At 28.4% G+C, this 17,091-nt stretch overlaps 1 protein-coding gene across 1 annotated transcript; it reads left to right on the top strand.

Annotated features, from left to right (window-relative positions):
- The first annotated feature begins 1,691 nt into the window (after positions 1 to 1,691).
- On the top strand, positions 1,692 to 16,889 carry LOC136083453 (ATP-dependent DNA helicase pif1-like). Its single transcript, XM_065802853.1, has 4 exons — positions 1,692 to 2,701; positions 3,808 to 3,958; positions 16,377 to 16,398; positions 16,453 to 16,889. The coding sequence occupies exons 1-4, from the start codon at positions 1,692 to 1,694 to the stop codon at positions 16,887 to 16,889; spliced, it is 1,620 nt and encodes a 539-aa protein (XP_065658925.1).
- The last annotated feature ends 202 nt before the right edge of the window (positions 16,890 to 17,091 follow it).

The raw sequence follows: 17,091 nt of genomic DNA, 5'->3' as shown, positions 1-17,091 counted from the left end.
ACAGCACCAGCGATATATATTGCACATAGTCTTCCATACGCTCCTCCTTGTCTTCATTTCGTTCACACGTAATCATTTGTTTCACGTAAATCCAGTCTTCATGAATGTCATCTGGATCACTATCCAATGTTATATCGTGTCGACAATGTAATATAAAATCTTTTATAAAATCCTGAACATCAGCAGCATATTTCCATTCGTTGCATACATTTAAACATTTTTTTAAAAGTATTTGCTTAAACACACAAATGCTTGCGTTGTCTCAAATATTCTGCAACAACATCGTATATGCATTCTGGCTTGTCAATTAATATAAAATATTCAAGAAAAGAACATGGTTCAAAAGAACAGTTACCAAATCTAACACACAATTCGCTCGGATGAGCCATTAAAAATTTTTGTAATTTTTGCAAAGCTAAATGCATTTATAATTTTTTTCTAAAAATAAAAATTTTTATAAACATTTGACATATTTAAAAAAATATAACTCTTAAGTAGTTACAAACGTAAAAGAAAAAAATTTTAAAAAAGCGCATTATATAAACATTGTAAAAAAATTTTAAAAAAATTCATTATAAGTTTATAGAAGCACGTTAAGTAAATAAAAAAATTTTTTACATGCTATTTTTTAAAAAGAATTTAATTCAAAAAGCAAACAACAAACTTTATTTTTAAAAATAATTTAGCGTTAAAAAACAACATTAAAAACAAATCATATTAGTTTTTTTTAAAAAATTTTTTATGAAAATAAGTTACATTTAATTTTCTTCATCGTCTGAAATAATTTGTTGTTTTCTTGGTTTTTTTGTTACAGGCTCTTCGTTTATTATACAGGCGATTTGTTGCATGACTGCGTTTGCGTTTTTATTCTTATCGTCCAATAGTACTTCTTCAAATTCTGTTGAATTTGCAACTTCATAATCAAAATGGTAGGCGTGAAATTGAGCTGCGGCACCTGTTTCCATTTTAAGATAATCTTCAGAAGTTTTTAATTCTACGCCTTTTGAACGAAGATATTCAACGTAAACTTCATCTTGATACTTTCTCAAGACGGGAAGAAAGTGAGCCACATTTTTAGCATTGACTTTTTTTTTGGTGTCTAAACGAAAAAACTGATCGCGAACAACGAACACAGTCTCTCCTTTCTTGTTGACCCTTGTTACATTCGGAAAGTGCGCTCTAATGAAGAATTGCCCCACCAACGAGTTATTGATGAGCGTTACTTGCGACGGATTCACAAGAATTTTTCGATTGAAATCACATTTGTCACAAAAAATCCAAACTTTCTTGATCTGATCGTATTGTGCAATTACCCTGACAGTCGTCAAAAAATATGAAATGTTATTTTTGAAATCGACATCGGAGAATTGGTATATGCCAGGAGCTAGACTATCACTATTTATAAACTTTGGTGTCTTGCCAGTTATTTCTATACCTTGCATTTTTTTTTTGCTTTGATAATTCTTGAAGAATACTTTCTGTCAACTCAAATTTGTTTTTTTGACTTTAGTGTAAAAAGTAGCCCTTTTTATATGATTTTTTTAAATCAATAACGCCATTTGATGTCAACAACATTTTTTTAATCTCACCGATTTTTTAAATAGTTTTTTATTTACCAAACTATTTTTAAACGTCTTTTTTGACGCCTATAAAAAACATCCATTTTTTTAAGAAAATTGCCGGAGGTAAAGATGAACGAAGATCAAGAAAAAGCTTATGTCGCGTTGTTGAACGACAAAAATGTTTTTCTAACAGGCAAGGCAGGAACTGGCAAATCATTCGCCATTAAAGTGATATACGAACGTTTTTTAAAATCAAAAAGGAACATCTACGTGACAGCAAGTACGGCCATTGCTGCTCAAATGTATTCCGAGGCGAGCACAGTACACTCGTTCGCCGGTCTCGGCTATCGGCAGGAGTCTGAAGCAACGATTATGAAAAATATGACAGACGTTGTCAAAGAACGATTAAAAAATGTACATACGTTAGTCATTGACGAAATTTCAATGTTGCCTGTGCACGTGTTTAAAACGCTGAGTATGATTTTGAAAAATATCAAAAAATCTTATTTGCCTTTCGGAGGATGCGTGTTGCTTGTTGTCGGTGATTTTTACCAACTAACGCCAGTCGGCGAGGAAACGTTGCTGTTTGAAGACTCGCTTTGGCAAGAGTGTGGATTTGTTAATATAGAACTTGTAAAAAACTTTCGTCAAAACAAAGATCTTGTTTTTCAAACGCATTTGAACAATATACGCGAAGGCGTCTTTTCCGAATCCACTTTGGATTTTTTAAGAAAAAGACTAGAGCCTGCAGATAAACATTTAAATCAAAATTACACAAGACTCTTTATGTACAATAAAGATAGAATTGCGCATAACGAAGAGTATCTACAAAAAAACAAATTTCCTGATGTTGTATTTAACAGCGAAACAAAAACATTTAACAATTACAAACTAGAAGAGAAATGGCCGTTTAAAACGCCACAAACCGTAACCTTAAAAAAACAATCGCCAGTCATTTGTGTTCGTAACATACCCGAGTTAGGCATTGTGAACGGCACTCAAGGAGTTGTCAAGTCGGTCAATAAAGAGCGAGTCGTTATGTTGGTGCTCGAACAACGAATTGAAGTTACACTTCAAACCGAAATGCTCTATGATGCCAAAAGAAACATTATAGCCGAATGCAAAGGCATGCCGCTTGTGTTAGCCTACGCGCTCACCATTCACAAAGTACAAGGCCTCACTCTTTCTAATGTAGTGATTCATTTAAATCGAAATCAATTTACGTGGCATTTGTTCTATGTGGCACTGTCGAGAGCGCAAACGGGCAAAAGCGTATACATTATTGCTCAACATAGTTTTTTTAAAACATTTTTAGAAAACATTAAAATACACTCTGCCGTAAAAACTTTTTATAATAATTTATTAAAACCTTTGTGCAAAGAAAATGATAATGTAAAACGTATTAAGTTAATGTAAATTGTTTGTTTTTAAATAAATGTAATATGATATAAAAACGACGTCTTTCTATTGTGGTTTTATATTTTTATATTTTTATGTTTTTCTTTTTTACCAAAAGTATATAAAGAATAAAAAAATAATTTTTTTTAATCATGAATCCTGTTGAGTGTGTTACATTGCTGATGAACATTATCCACTATATATATTTATATTAACATTTTTTTATGTCACTCATTTTTTATGTCACTCATTTTTTCAATAACTTGTTATTTTTTTGTTGTTCTTATAGTCGTTTAGAGATGATTTTTTAAGTCAATAATAAATATTCTGAATATGGAAGAAAAATTTATTAAACTTATCGCATACATGGAAGAAACTAAACACGATATGGACGATAAAAACAAAGAAATTATTAATATGATTAGAAATATGATAATTCAAGCGAAATGGCAAACGAAAAAATATTCTGAGAAAAGAAAATTGAGAAAAATATATGAACAATATATAAAAGAAATAGAATTTGATTGTAAAGAATGCACTTATGACTTACACGATTTTTATAATTGTAATAAAGAATGCAATTGTTGCAAAGCAACAAATTCTGTAATTTCTTATATAGAAAAACTGCATAACGCGATATTTTAAATAAAAGATTTTTTTTAATTTAATATTTTTTTAAATTTTTTTAAATTATGTTTGAATTATTTTACCCACATATTATTTACTTGCCTGCTAATTATATGCTTATCAGCAACCGTATTAAGTTAATGTAAATTGTTTGTTTTTTATTTTGTTTAAATAAATGTAATATGATATTAATAAATAATGTTTTAAACTCTGTTTTTAGACTATTAAAAATGCAGTATTATTATAACATAATTCTTAACGGAAAATACAACGAACAAATTAACAACGTTAATGAAATGTTACTTCATGCTCTAGGATGGGATGAGATGGATGTCGCTTTGGATATTATTAAAAATGACACTGATATAAATGTTTTTTATCAACGCGGCGTTTTTTTTCATATCGCTTTTAAACGAAATAACGTAAAACTTTTTCAGGCCTTAACTAAATATTTTGAACGCTACAGAATGTATAGCTGTCAACCGGGTGTTACATGGAAAAACACAAGCACATTTTTGAATTGTTTACTTTCCGCTAAAGAAGATGTGTTAATATTAGATTCGACTTTGTATCAAAAGTTTGTTAGAGTTTCCACTGTTTTTTTAAAACATTTATAAAAAACATTTTAACCTGCTGATTTTTATTATAATACCCTCCCTCTTTTGGCTTTTTTTAACGCTACATATTTAATCTTGGATAAATACATATACATTGTTTTTTAAAACATGTATAATTAACATTAAAAATATAAATAATATGTTCGTTCTTTTCTTTACCAATTATTTTTATTCATATTTTAACCACTTAGATTTCGTCTTTTTCGCTTAAAAGCCATTTTTGTTGACATCGGCAAACATATGATAAAAAATGTTTCAAAGGAACTTTAAAAGTATGTTCGCCTCCTTCTTCATATATAAACGCAATAATAAGTTCATCATCGGAACGTGTTACTTTAATAATTATTCCCCATTTGTAACGATATTTCAATGAATAATTACCCTTTGCTTTACTATTTGTTTTAAATAGTGAAATATAAAAATCTTGTAATTTCGGAAACGGATAATACGTCTCTAAGTAATCAGTACAATGCTTCATTTTTTATGTCTACTTCTTCGAGTTGCCAAACGTTAAATGACTCTTTAATAACATCAACAAACGCACGCTAGCTTTACTTCTTACCATTTTTTTCTTTTGTAAAATAACCCTTTATACAATATATATTTATATCCAACATTTTTTATTTCACTCGTTTTTAAACGAATATGTTCTTTTTTTTTACCAATTATTTTATTCATATTTTAACCACATATTAATTTACTTACTGCTGATTTTTATTATAATACCCCCTCTTTTGGCTTTTTTTAACCCCTCTTTCCTCTTTGGCTTTTTTTAACCCCCCCCCTCTTTGGGCTTTTTTTATGTGTACGTTTTCTTGTTTTTTTTATATGTAGGCGTTTTTCTTATAGTAGTTTAGAAATGATGACATACTCCTATCATCACCGCTTCGCAGAGCAAGAGTAAGTAAGTTTGAGAAGAACAAAGGATAATAGAGTATAAGTCCGAAGAAGTTGAGTAAGAAAGAGGGCATAGGGAAAGCGGACAGATGTTGCTCTCCTGTAAGAATGTGTAACTAAAAAAAAAAGAAAAAACTTTGGCTAAATTTTTTGCCTATGGTTTTTTATATATAGAAATGATTTGGTTGTGTTGTGGGCATATTTTTGACTATCAATGTTGATTCTTAGTTTCGACAAGGACGATTTAATAGATAGACGTTTAACTGATTGTTTAAAAGCCAAGATAGCGCGCTTGCAATTGTTATAAATAACAAAAGCAATAGAAAACATTTGTGTCACAAATTAATGGGAAACATTTGGGTCACGTGGAAATACCTTAATATAATTACACATCAAAATGACAACCGTTGCATCTATCCATTTATATAAAAAAACTTAATTGTGCAAATTATTGTGATTAACATATTTTATTATTTTGTTAAAAACTATTCTATCTATTCAATTACCCTTGTATAACTCCTGTATAACTACATTATATATACAATAAATTATATATACAATACAAAAAGTTTTTAAATCATACGATTGTTCTCGAACCCTACTAAAACAAATTCAAACACAAAAAAATATCAAAACAAAATTGTGAGACAAAAAAACGATTTGATTTTCGTCAAAAAGGAGGTGAAAATCTTTAAGAGAATGGTAAATTTAAAGTGAAGGGAGTAATGGTTGCCAACAATCTCTTGTTCAATCTTTAAATGATCTTTGATATAACCTACAACATGTTGAAAATTCTTTTTACTTTACAATATTCATATTAGTATATCATATATTGCAATTTTACAAAAACATTATTTTTGATGTCAAAGTTTTTTTACAAATAAGTTATTATTACCCAGCAAACATTTGGTCTAAAAAAGACCAAATGTTTACTGGGTAAATATCTTAATTATGTCTTTTACACGTATTAGATGTTTTTTATACATCTAAAAGATGTCTTTTTTAGTCTAAATGTTTGCTGGGTAAACAAAACTTACATATTAATTAAAAGGTTTTTAAATACATGAGACATTCTTAATTACATAAAATGCATTTATATTTTTCAAAAATTAGTACTTTGCAACTGATAAAACATTTACCGAATAAAGTTAGGTAAAAATATCGGTTACTTTATAAAACTATTTCAAAAAATTACGCTGAGAATTCCAATCCGCATAGTATTTCAATAATTTGCGGCGCCTCTGATCAATATTGCGGCGGTAACAATTTTATAATTTTATAAAGTTTCCGAGGTTTCATACCGACTAATTGTTGATCAAGAAATCGCTACATAAATGCTTTGTAAATGTCTGCTAATTTAATTATTTTGTTTTTCTCTGCCGCATCTTTCCAGGCTTTATTGTGTTGTCGATCAAAAAGTTTTGAGATTTACCTGAGGTGTATTGACTTTTATTTGGTTGTCGATAATATTAAGGCCACCTTTTTCGACAAAAATTTTGGAGATTTCTTTTTTTTTTCATTGTTGTCGCATAAGTGTTTTTTAATTTAGTATTTATTAATCTTTCTATGGATTTGATTTTTTAGCATTCCGCAACGGAACTGCAACTATAAAAGCAAGATGTTATATGCTGCTGAGGAAACTTTAGTTAATTACAATTCTTTTCTTTTAAACAATTTAAAACGTTTTAAACTAATTTTTTTTTTCTCGATTGTCTTAATGCAATCATCTCATTGTTGTTGGATGTCAAGTTTGTGTTGGAGAAGACAACACCTAAACTTTTGAATAAATGGTCTTTCTGTATTATGTACAGAGTCATAGATATAGTGTTCCCGTAGACACGTGACTTTGAAAATTTTGCCATTATGAGAGGATAAAAGTGTAAACGAAGCCGATATAAAAAAGAATTAATTGTGCAGTATTTTAAATAGATTTTAATTGCGAGCGTTTTTTTATTTATAAATTATTATAAAACATTATTTTTATTATATAATAGGTATTATATATATTAAATATTGATATGGTTTCTTCTTGTGGAGTGTGTGGTTGCTCATTAAAAAAAAGCAAGCAAAAAAAAGCACTAAAAAATAGCAAGCAGATATCAGATTTTTCAGGCTTACTGGAATTATTAATTATGACGACGAATCGCACTCCATTTCAGAGGAACGTAGAAGTAAATGGTAAGCTTCATTAAACAGAACTAAACTCAAAAACAGTTGTCAACTATTTATTCAACTTTACTAGTTTGTGGAAAACACTTTATCAACTGTGAGATTCTGTATATACTGTTTATATAAGTCTTGAAAATAGGTTGTAGTTTAAATTTACAATAAAATAAGTATAAAACCTGCTTTAGTTACTTCTATATCTTTTATGTTGCGTTATATTTATTTACGCATTTTGTATTTTAGGAAAAACAGCAAAATTATTTGAAAAAGATTTTGAAAATTAGGTTCCAACACGTTATATGAGTAGAAAAGGAGGTTTAATGTCAATGAAATTAAAAGATGATTTAGAATTAAAAGTAGATATATTAAAATGACGTAAAAGAATAAAAGCAATGCAAATTCCTCAAGTTATTGATAATAACTGAAATAAGTTTGACAAAGGTACTTTTTCGTTAATGAGTTACTAAGGATAATCTTAATAAGTGTTAAATCAAATTTCATTTTGTTTTACTTTAAAAGGTACGAATATCTTATTTGTTTGTTATTGTTCAAGATATTGAAGAAGTTGAAATCAATTAATACCAAGAAAGTTGATCAGAAGTTAGTAAAGAAAACATAGTTGATAAGTTGAATGATGAAATCAGGATTTTAAATTAGAAATATGAACCATTTCTTGATCAAAATCAAAAAATTTTAAATGATGATACGGAAGCATTGATTTTTAAACAACTTTTTAAAAATAAAGCTAAAGCAGTCATATACTTCACTGATTTACCAGATTATAATACCTTATGTGCTGTGGTTGAACTTGTGAATAGATAGTGCAATTATTCCATGTACTGTGAATAGTTTTTGTCAGTTAGTTTTGTGTCTGATGAAACTACGTTTGGGATCTGGAACAATTGATCTTGCACTCCGTTTTCGTGTTTCAAAAACAACTGTCTCAATATTGTTTATTCACATAGTTAATGTATTTTTCATGAAACTATCACCACTCCTTATATGGCCCGAACGCTAAGAAATAATAAAGGCTATACGTCTTACATTTTAAACGAAATTTGAAGATTAAATTGAGTATAATCTTTTTTCTAAATAAAGATAACTAGTTTTTTCATTTTCAAATGTATCTTGGAATATGTTGTTTCTAAGGTTGTATGGGCATTTAATTTCTAAACATATTTTTCCACAACGAGAACACTCAACACACCATCTGGTGACGCACCCATATAACTAAAATCTGTTTATTATTATTAATAAATAAACCTGGAAAACCATTATCATTAATAAATACTATAAAACCATTATTATTAATAAATAAGCCTGAGTCAAAAACTTAAGTTTTTTTTAGAGAAAAACATCGATTTCGACAACATCGAGATGGCCAACAACTAGAACTTGATTGGAATCGTGTCAAGCTTTCTATTTTAACTACTTGCTCATTTGTTAAAGTTAAACTAGGATAAATTTACAATAAATTTGCAACTCCATGTAATTACGATTTTTTTCTATCTAAAGAATATTAATCGCTTATTAAAGGTACTTTATGATGATCAAATTTTGTAGAGTATGCATGAGAGTATTCAGGCATTGTTTTTAAGCTACCTTTGATTTTGATTTATTGAAAAATTACTTTTTGAAAATATATTCTTAGTTCTTGATATGTTGGCTTTTCAACAGATTTCTTCATAATAACAAACTAATGCCGAAATACTGCAATCATTTGGGTCGTCTTCCAAACTTTTGTCTACAATTCGTTTTTTGATTACAGTGTACACAAAGAATTTTACAACTACATTCTGCAACAATCCATGGACTAAGTGGGGCCTCCTTAAGACGTTGTGAATGAAACACCGTAAAAAACAAATTATAAAGTAATAAATAAATATAAACATTAAAAAAAGTATAAAAATATATGTACCTACTTTATCAATATTTTGTTACTTACCTTTCCATTTTGTTACTTACCTTTCCCAAAACAATTCTTAAACTTCCTATGCTAATAACTTCCACATTTCTAACCCATCCTTTTAACACTTGATTAAACGCTTCTAATTTATAGGCCTTCATATCCTCAGCTGTATAAGAACTTGATAAAAATACAAGATAATTTACTACATCAGCGTAAGTTGCAGGTGGAAAAGTTTTCACTGTTTTTGAATTCGCTGTCTGGTATTGAGTAAGGATCTACACCATTTATAAGTAGAATTTTGTTATCATATTTGCTTTTGGAAGGCAGATCAAGTGTTTTGTAATATGACATTTTTTTACAGTTGATATTTAAGTTGTTAAACTTGATATTTTTTTAATCTAAATTAAAAAAAGGTTTATAATAATGGAAAGTAGATTATTAAGTCACGCTGATACCAAAATAATTACAAATCAATTTTAAATAGAATATTGCAAACAATTTGTTTACATTTTTATCCTCTCATAATGGCAAAATTTTCAAAGTCACGTGTCAACGGGAACACTCAAAAGTGCAGCCTTGTCTTACTTCTCAGTGAATTTTGATTTCTTTGGATAAAAAACAATTTATTTTTAAACGCGAGTTAATGTCATAGTATTTCATTGTATGTCAGTCTTTTAACTATATTAATAAAATGATTACTAAAACTAAAAATAAATAAATAGTCAATTAAAAAAATACTACCTACTCTGATGAATGCTTTTGTTTGATTTATTGATATTATGGATGCGTCTTGATTATTTTCATTTGCTATATGAATGTCTCCGGTGTCGGATATCTATGTCTCTGGTGTCTGTATCTATGTCTTTGGTTTCGGATAAGTTTTCGAATATTGTTCTATGAGGATTGCCAGCAGTTTGTGTTTCTTTAATAATAAATGGAAGTATGTTTTTAAGTCTGTTGGTAAAAATTTTTGTATGAGTTTTATAGTTTGTAGAAGAATTTGATCTCCATTTGCTGTATTTGATGTGTTACCTTTTGCATAAATGCACGTTATAAGGGCTTCTTTTTGTGAGGCTAGCAGCTTGTTTTCATTTATTAAATTATTTTACATTTTTGGGTTTTGCCAAGGATGTCATTCTTTATAGAATTCCGCAAACCGTCGCTTCTTGGTGATTCGCTCGTTTTCATGGGTTGAAGATTGAAGAGCAGCTTTAGAGTTTATAGTTTAGGGTTATCGTTTGGTCTAATGTTTGTCATTTTATTTGTTGCTGGGTGATTCTGGTAATGTCCGTGTTTTCTAGTAGTATACTTTTATGAATCACACTGTTTCTACATTTTTTATACAATGTTTTTTTTTGCGCTTAAGCCTATAAGTCGATAAGAAGTGTTTTTGTTCGCGCGTAAGTTTTTTGGCATTTTTTATTTTTTTCGTATTCTTTTTATTTTTTATTTTTAGTTATTATTTCTTTCTCTGCTATTGCTTCATCTTATTAGCTAATTAATTATTTTTCTACTTTTAAAAATAGTATTATATTAACTATATTTGACGTGTCTAAAACACAGTTTTTGATATAGTTGCATACCAATATTTGTATATACCTGCACTTATATTTTATTATATATACCTTTATTTTTATATTATTATTATAAAAATAGTCATAACCAAGATTTTATTCATGCTTCAGTTTACTTATATTCTTACAGAGTTTTAAAAGTTTTTTTTACCTTTATCAGTTTTAAAGAGTTTTACTAAATCTTTCAGTTCAACTTTCTTCTCTTAGTTTTTAACTTATCGCCAAAAACACGCACGCACCTGATATTTTCTAATCTCTTTGTGCTATTCAAATAACTTTTAAGAACAATTTTTCGGCCTTTTTTTATCTTTCATTTTTTCTCTTTTATATATTTTTTTTAAATATTTTTTTGAGAAAACCCAAAACTTTATTGTTAATTAATAATTATATTAACGGAAATTTGTAATCATTATTTAATCTCAATACATTTAATTATATCTAAGAAAGAATTCTATATAATTTCTACATATACACATACAAATTTATGTCTATATATATATATATATAACTATTTAGCCAAAAAAAATTTTTAACAAATATGAGTCAATGTTCCAGGTAACAAAAGAAAAACTATTCAAACTAAGATGAGTAAAATATATTTATTATTTAACTTTTGACAAATATTTAAAAATTTTTTCCTCTAACACAGATAGTATATATATGTACATATAGCATATGTACATATATATATGAAGACCTCAGTGGAAAAACCGGCGTTGTCACATTTAAAAAGTATTAAGAAACTATTTATTGATCATTAATAAAAGTCTTTATTTAAAGCAAATGAAACTAAGCAATTTAAAAAAATTTATATTATAATTATTTTGTTTAAAATTTATTCAAAACAAAACATTTAGTAATTTTTTATACAAAAATTTTTTTTTCTTTGCTTTAAATAAAGACATTTACTAATGATCAACAAATACTTTCTCAATACTTTTTAAATAAGACGAAGCCGGTTTTTCCACTGAGGTCTTCATATATATATATATATATATATATATATATATATATATATATATATATATATATATATATATATATATATATATATATATATATATGTACATATGCTTTATTATTATTATTTTTCAGCTGTCAATTATTTCCACGAAGATAAAACTTGTATAAGCCAATTCAACGCTCATCACTAGTCTATATGAACTTAAAGGATTCTCAAGCACAGGACCCGGTAAAACAGAGCAACTAGACTATATGATATTTGCAGAATTTTTAATTGTAAAAGCACGCATTGCATAGAAAACAAAGGCTTGACCTTAGAAGCAGAAAACAAAACCTCATGAAAATCTCTTTGCAAACTAAAAAAAACCTCAATCGGTATCATTCTCATCACCTCAACCGCAAATCTAATGAAAGTAAAAATGATCGAAATCTATTTCTATATAAAGTAGCACATAAGCAGAAATAAAGACAGCAAAAAGAGTCAAGTATTATAGTGGTGAGAATAGAGATCTCAGACAAATATGACAAAAATAAATAGGCAGCCGAGAATTTCTTTAGAGCTGTTGGTATTGACTCCTCAACTATTATGTCAGAGATTATAATCTTAAAAAACCCAACATAGAACTCAGAAATATCAAACTCATGCAGGTCACAGTTAAAAACTCTGAATCGCATGCCTTGGTCTCATCGAAAGCCAGGCATCACAGTCTCATCCCAGTAAACACAGATTGGTTCAGAATTGGTCAGTATTTAGTCGAAATCGGTCGAAAAATGGATAAAACGTTTAGCGACTTGTTATTGACTAAAAATTGACGCATGATTTGAAATGTATATTTTAAACTTTTTTATATATACGTTTACCAAACGTCGATCTAACGTTTAGAGTATCGACTTACATAAGTCAATATTGTAAACCTTTAATCGACCATAACTTAACGTAAACATTTATAGATTTAAAATCTACGTTTTAAATCTTAAAATATATGCGTTTACTAAATGTTGATCAAAAGTTTACAATATTGAATAATATAAGTTGTTATTTTAGAAATGTTTGATTGAAGTTTAATAAACGTTTATTCTATTATAATATAGTAATAAAGCCATCGGTCAGAAGACTCACATAACAGCTTAAATCATGCGGTTTTAATAGGCATAACTAAAACGAAATAAAAAACTAATTAAAAAATTATTTTTTATTGGCCAAATATTTAAATTAGACTTAAACGCGTTTTCAGGATTCACTTCCTAACAACAATTGAAAGTAAAACGACTGATAAATAAATAATAAACGAGTTTCGGGTGCGCCTTTTTAATTCATGGAAGTTAAAAAGCTCTTATCGAAACAATCTACCTTCCTAAATGCCAACAAATTAATGGACACCGATGTTTTAGAAACTATTAATGGCGACATTGACACGGTAAAGTTATGAAAGTCCTGCTGCAAGAATTTTTTTTTGTAAGTTTTATAAACAGTTTAAATTCATTTTGTAAACGCTAGTATGATTGTGTAACAGTAGGTATTCATCTTTGCTAAAATCAAGAGGTTTAATAACTAAACATTCAATTTTTTGTTTTAGATTCAATTTAGCTTAATTTAATTAAATTTGCTAAAGAAATTTGGTGGAACAGAGCTGGTAAAAATCACTGCATATGCAGTGACGTTACTAACTTTTTAATGTCAAAAATAACATGGATGGCGCAGGAAATTTCGGAAACTTTTTAAAATTCCTGTACCATCCATGGGGCTTGGTAATAAGATTAGGTCTTTTATAACTATATCTTATTTATCAATTTCATCACTTTTATAATATATCTTGTTTATAAATTGCATGACCTATATAGCACTTATTACTTATATAAAGTTAGAAAGTTATAACGTAATTTTAATTTAGATAAGATTTAAAACTTAAATAAACTGAAATTACGTAAACAAAATCAAAGAAACAATTTGACATGATCTAAAAGTTTAATAAACGTTTACTTAGACTAAATGTAAACGCTTTATATACGTTAATTAGACTAGATTTAAACGTAAATTAGACAAAATATAAACTCTTTATATACGTATAATATTCCTGTAACAGACGTTTAAAATACGTTTGAGTATAGACGTTTTATGGACGTTTGTTCTGAACGTTAATCTGGATTCCATTCTAAACGGATAATCGACCAAATCTGAACGTTTTGTCCAAACGTTGATTTGACGTTTAATAGACGTTAGTGTGTTTACTGGGATCACACCTGAGTACAAAAATGTGTTTGCAAGAAAAGATCGAACAATACGAATTCAACAAACTGAATTGCAAAAAGAAAGAGCGACATGATGAACTCGCAAAATTAAAGCTGCTCGACTCGCCAATTCGTTTCGTCATCCGTTTACGCCTTAAATGCGTTAAACTAATAGACACACAAGAATCAGCTGCTCACCAAAGATCAATCTTTGTCAACATCAAGAACGTTGCAGAAGCTATTGCCAATGATTTAAAATCAAAAATCACAACAAATATTGTTGATGAATTTTACTCCCCGCCCCAGCTAGAGCAAACCCTGAATCAGCCTCAACAATCCCAACCGGTACAACAATCAAGCCTCAATGTTAAAAGAAAACGCTCAACTCAAAAATTACCATCAATAAAGCGTTTTGCTGTCATACCTCATCAGCCAAAATTATCGAAAACTTGTTTAGTAAAGGTTATCAGGAACATCAGTTTCTGGGCAAATAATCCATGCTCACTAAATCAAACGAAAATTGACGAATACAATCAACCATCAAGCATAACCGCCCACATCTTATTTTCTCGCTTAGACGTGGTTTACTAAGGCTTTAGATACTGCTATAGCAGGGTATAATATTTTTCACGAAACAAGGCCGTAGAGATAGGCGGTGGCGTAGCTATCTACTTAAAAAACGATCTTAAATGCATGCTAATAAATGTTGGTCATTTTAAAAAAACACCATCGAACAGCTGAGGATAAAGCTAAAGCTCGAAAAATTTTTGTGTTTCCGCTTATTTTCGGCTATTACTGTAATATATTTTTTAAAAAGTAAAACTTAAGCTTTTCTTATATAATTTATTTTTTTTATATCTTTAAATCTTTTTATATTTTTTAAATCTTTTTTCAACCTAAGTATCAACAAATGTGTTAAGTATTTACATTCTGAAAATGTCTCTTTTATTCGAAATAAAAAAGTCTCCTTGTTTACAGCATTATAATTTTCAATAAATGGCTAAAAACCTCATATTTTATCTTTCCGTAAACAACAAAAATGTTAAAATCAAAGTTTTCACATTAATTTTTGCGCATAACAATTTATTTCCATAATCTCTTTATAGTTGTTTGAATTAATTACTAAAAGAAACGTTTCAGCTTTTGTATAACTTCTGCCCCATTGTCTTAAGCTAAAACTTGAAATTCGTTAATATCAACATCACCAAATATTTGTAAAGAAAATAAAACATGATTTTTTACAAAAATAAACCAATCAGAATGCAAACAACATAAAACGGCATTTTTTGAAGACAAAAGACACTGTGAACCTCGGAGATCGCCAAGTTTTATGTCGTGGCACTCAAACCAAATTCTTACTATGTGATAGTACTATCCATATTGTTTCAAAAAAAAACATGATCATACAATTTTAGATATAACTATATCCGAAAATTATAAAAAATTTGTTTAATTTTTTGCCGAATCTAAAACTTAAAAAATTCAATAAAGAATTTTTTTTATCGCTGAAAACCGCTAAAAAAAACTTAAAAAAGTAGGTTTTATAATGTACTTTATAACATTTACTTTTTAATATAATGCATCCAAATTTATACATCATTAATAATTATATAATAAAAACATTAATAAAAAATAAATTTAGTTTTTAATTTTTATTTTAATTAATACTAATGCAGTTATTAGATAAAACTTTACCTAATTTACCCCCTATTTTAACTAAACTAATATATTTTCCAGACGAGAAAATAGTTCAGTTCGGTAGTTAAATAGTTTTAAAAGGCGGAAGGTTCAATCGCTTCATCTAATTGTTATTAGTATATTTTTTTTTTTTTTTTTTTTTTGAATAACTATGAATTTTACTTGTTGTTGTTGCTGGGAAAGTATGGCTAAAGATCTTAATCATTAAAAAATATGAATAAAAACTTAGAGGAACAAATTCAATTGTTAATCTTTCCGGGACGTTCGATGAAAAACGAATGCTATCCATCAGTTGTTTGTTCTGGGTGCAGAAAAAATCTTTTAGACTTTAGAAGGGAGATTCGCCTCGTGTTGAATGGGAAGCTAAAGTAGCCGAGGTATATTTAATGATTTTTAAGTCCTACTTTTTTTTATTCTTACTTTCTTTTTCATAAAAGTTCTTTTAATTGGGTTTAGTGGAAAACTTTTTTAAGGAGATCTTTCAGTTCCAATGTCACTCTTTAAGATGAGACAATCAATTTACTTAAATCTGAATCAAGCTTATGTTCTTCTTGTTATACATATCTTGCACCTGGTTATCTTCATAACTGTAAACACACCAGTGCAGTGACTAATATTATTTCATTAGCATTACTACTAGGTTCCCTTCAAGCTGAGCAGGTAAAAAAAAAAGTTTATGGTGATATTACATAAATATTAACTACAAAAGTTGTATTTTAGTACAAATTATATTTAGGTTGCTTCTGGAATTATAAAAAGTAAAATGTCTTGAGAAAATTTGATTGATGGATCTACTTTTTGTTAATCTACAGGAGGAAATCCTCTTAAAGTCACAATTGGCACACCAGATAATAAAGCCAAAAGAAGTTTTATCCAACAGCTTTTCCTTAAAATAATTAAGCAAATACAGGTTGTGCTAGAGCTGTCAAATAGAAAAACAAAAGAGATGGTTGCTACTCTATTCAATGGTTTAGGAAGTAAACTATCCATAGAGCCCAATATTTTTGGTCGTCTTTCGAAATTAGAAGATTATATTTCTAATTACTACTATGTACAGAAGTGTGTATTGGTTGACAGTATGGGCCATGTAATTTCAAGAGGTCTTGTATATGTTCAATATACATCAGATTTTGTGCTAGACTTGTTAAAATTACGTGGTTCAGACCCAACTTCAGCCTTTATTAGAATATCATTGGATGGCGGTGGTTCATTTTTTAAAGTGATTATCAATATCTTTGATTGTCATTAGAATAATGATGATTCAGATGAGTTTTTGAATAGTGGTGTACAAAGATCACAATTTCTAGTTATTGTTGAAGACATATTCCCTAATCTAATTATAATTTGAGGCAAATTATAGATAAGTTAAATTTGCAATGGGTCAGTTTTTATTTTGCTTTTGATCTAAAATGTGGAAATGCGTTACTTGGCTTTATCTGGGCATTGTTGAG

Source organism: Hydra vulgaris, chromosome 08 (genome assembly GCF_038396675.1).
Source record: "Hydra vulgaris chromosome 08, alternate assembly HydraT2T_AEP".
Classification (NCBI taxonomy): Eukaryota; Metazoa; Cnidaria; class Hydrozoa; order Anthoathecata; family Hydridae; genus Hydra; species Hydra vulgaris.
Note: the sequence above shows the minus strand (reverse complement) of the source record. Positions and strands in the feature narration are given on the sequence as shown.

Coding starts and splice junctions, on each gene's coding strand:
- LOC136083453 (XM_065802853.1), top strand. CDS start 1,692: ATGAACGAAGATCAAGAAAAAGCTTATGTCGCGTTGTTGAACGACAAA. Junction 3,959..16,376: donor AAAATGACACTGATATAAAT/GTTTTTTATCAA, acceptor AATTATATTTAG/GTTGCTTCTGGAATTATAAA. Junction 16,399..16,452: donor TGCTTCTGGAATTATAAAAA/GTAAAATGTCTT, acceptor GTTAATCTACAG/GAGGAAATCCTCTTAAAGTC.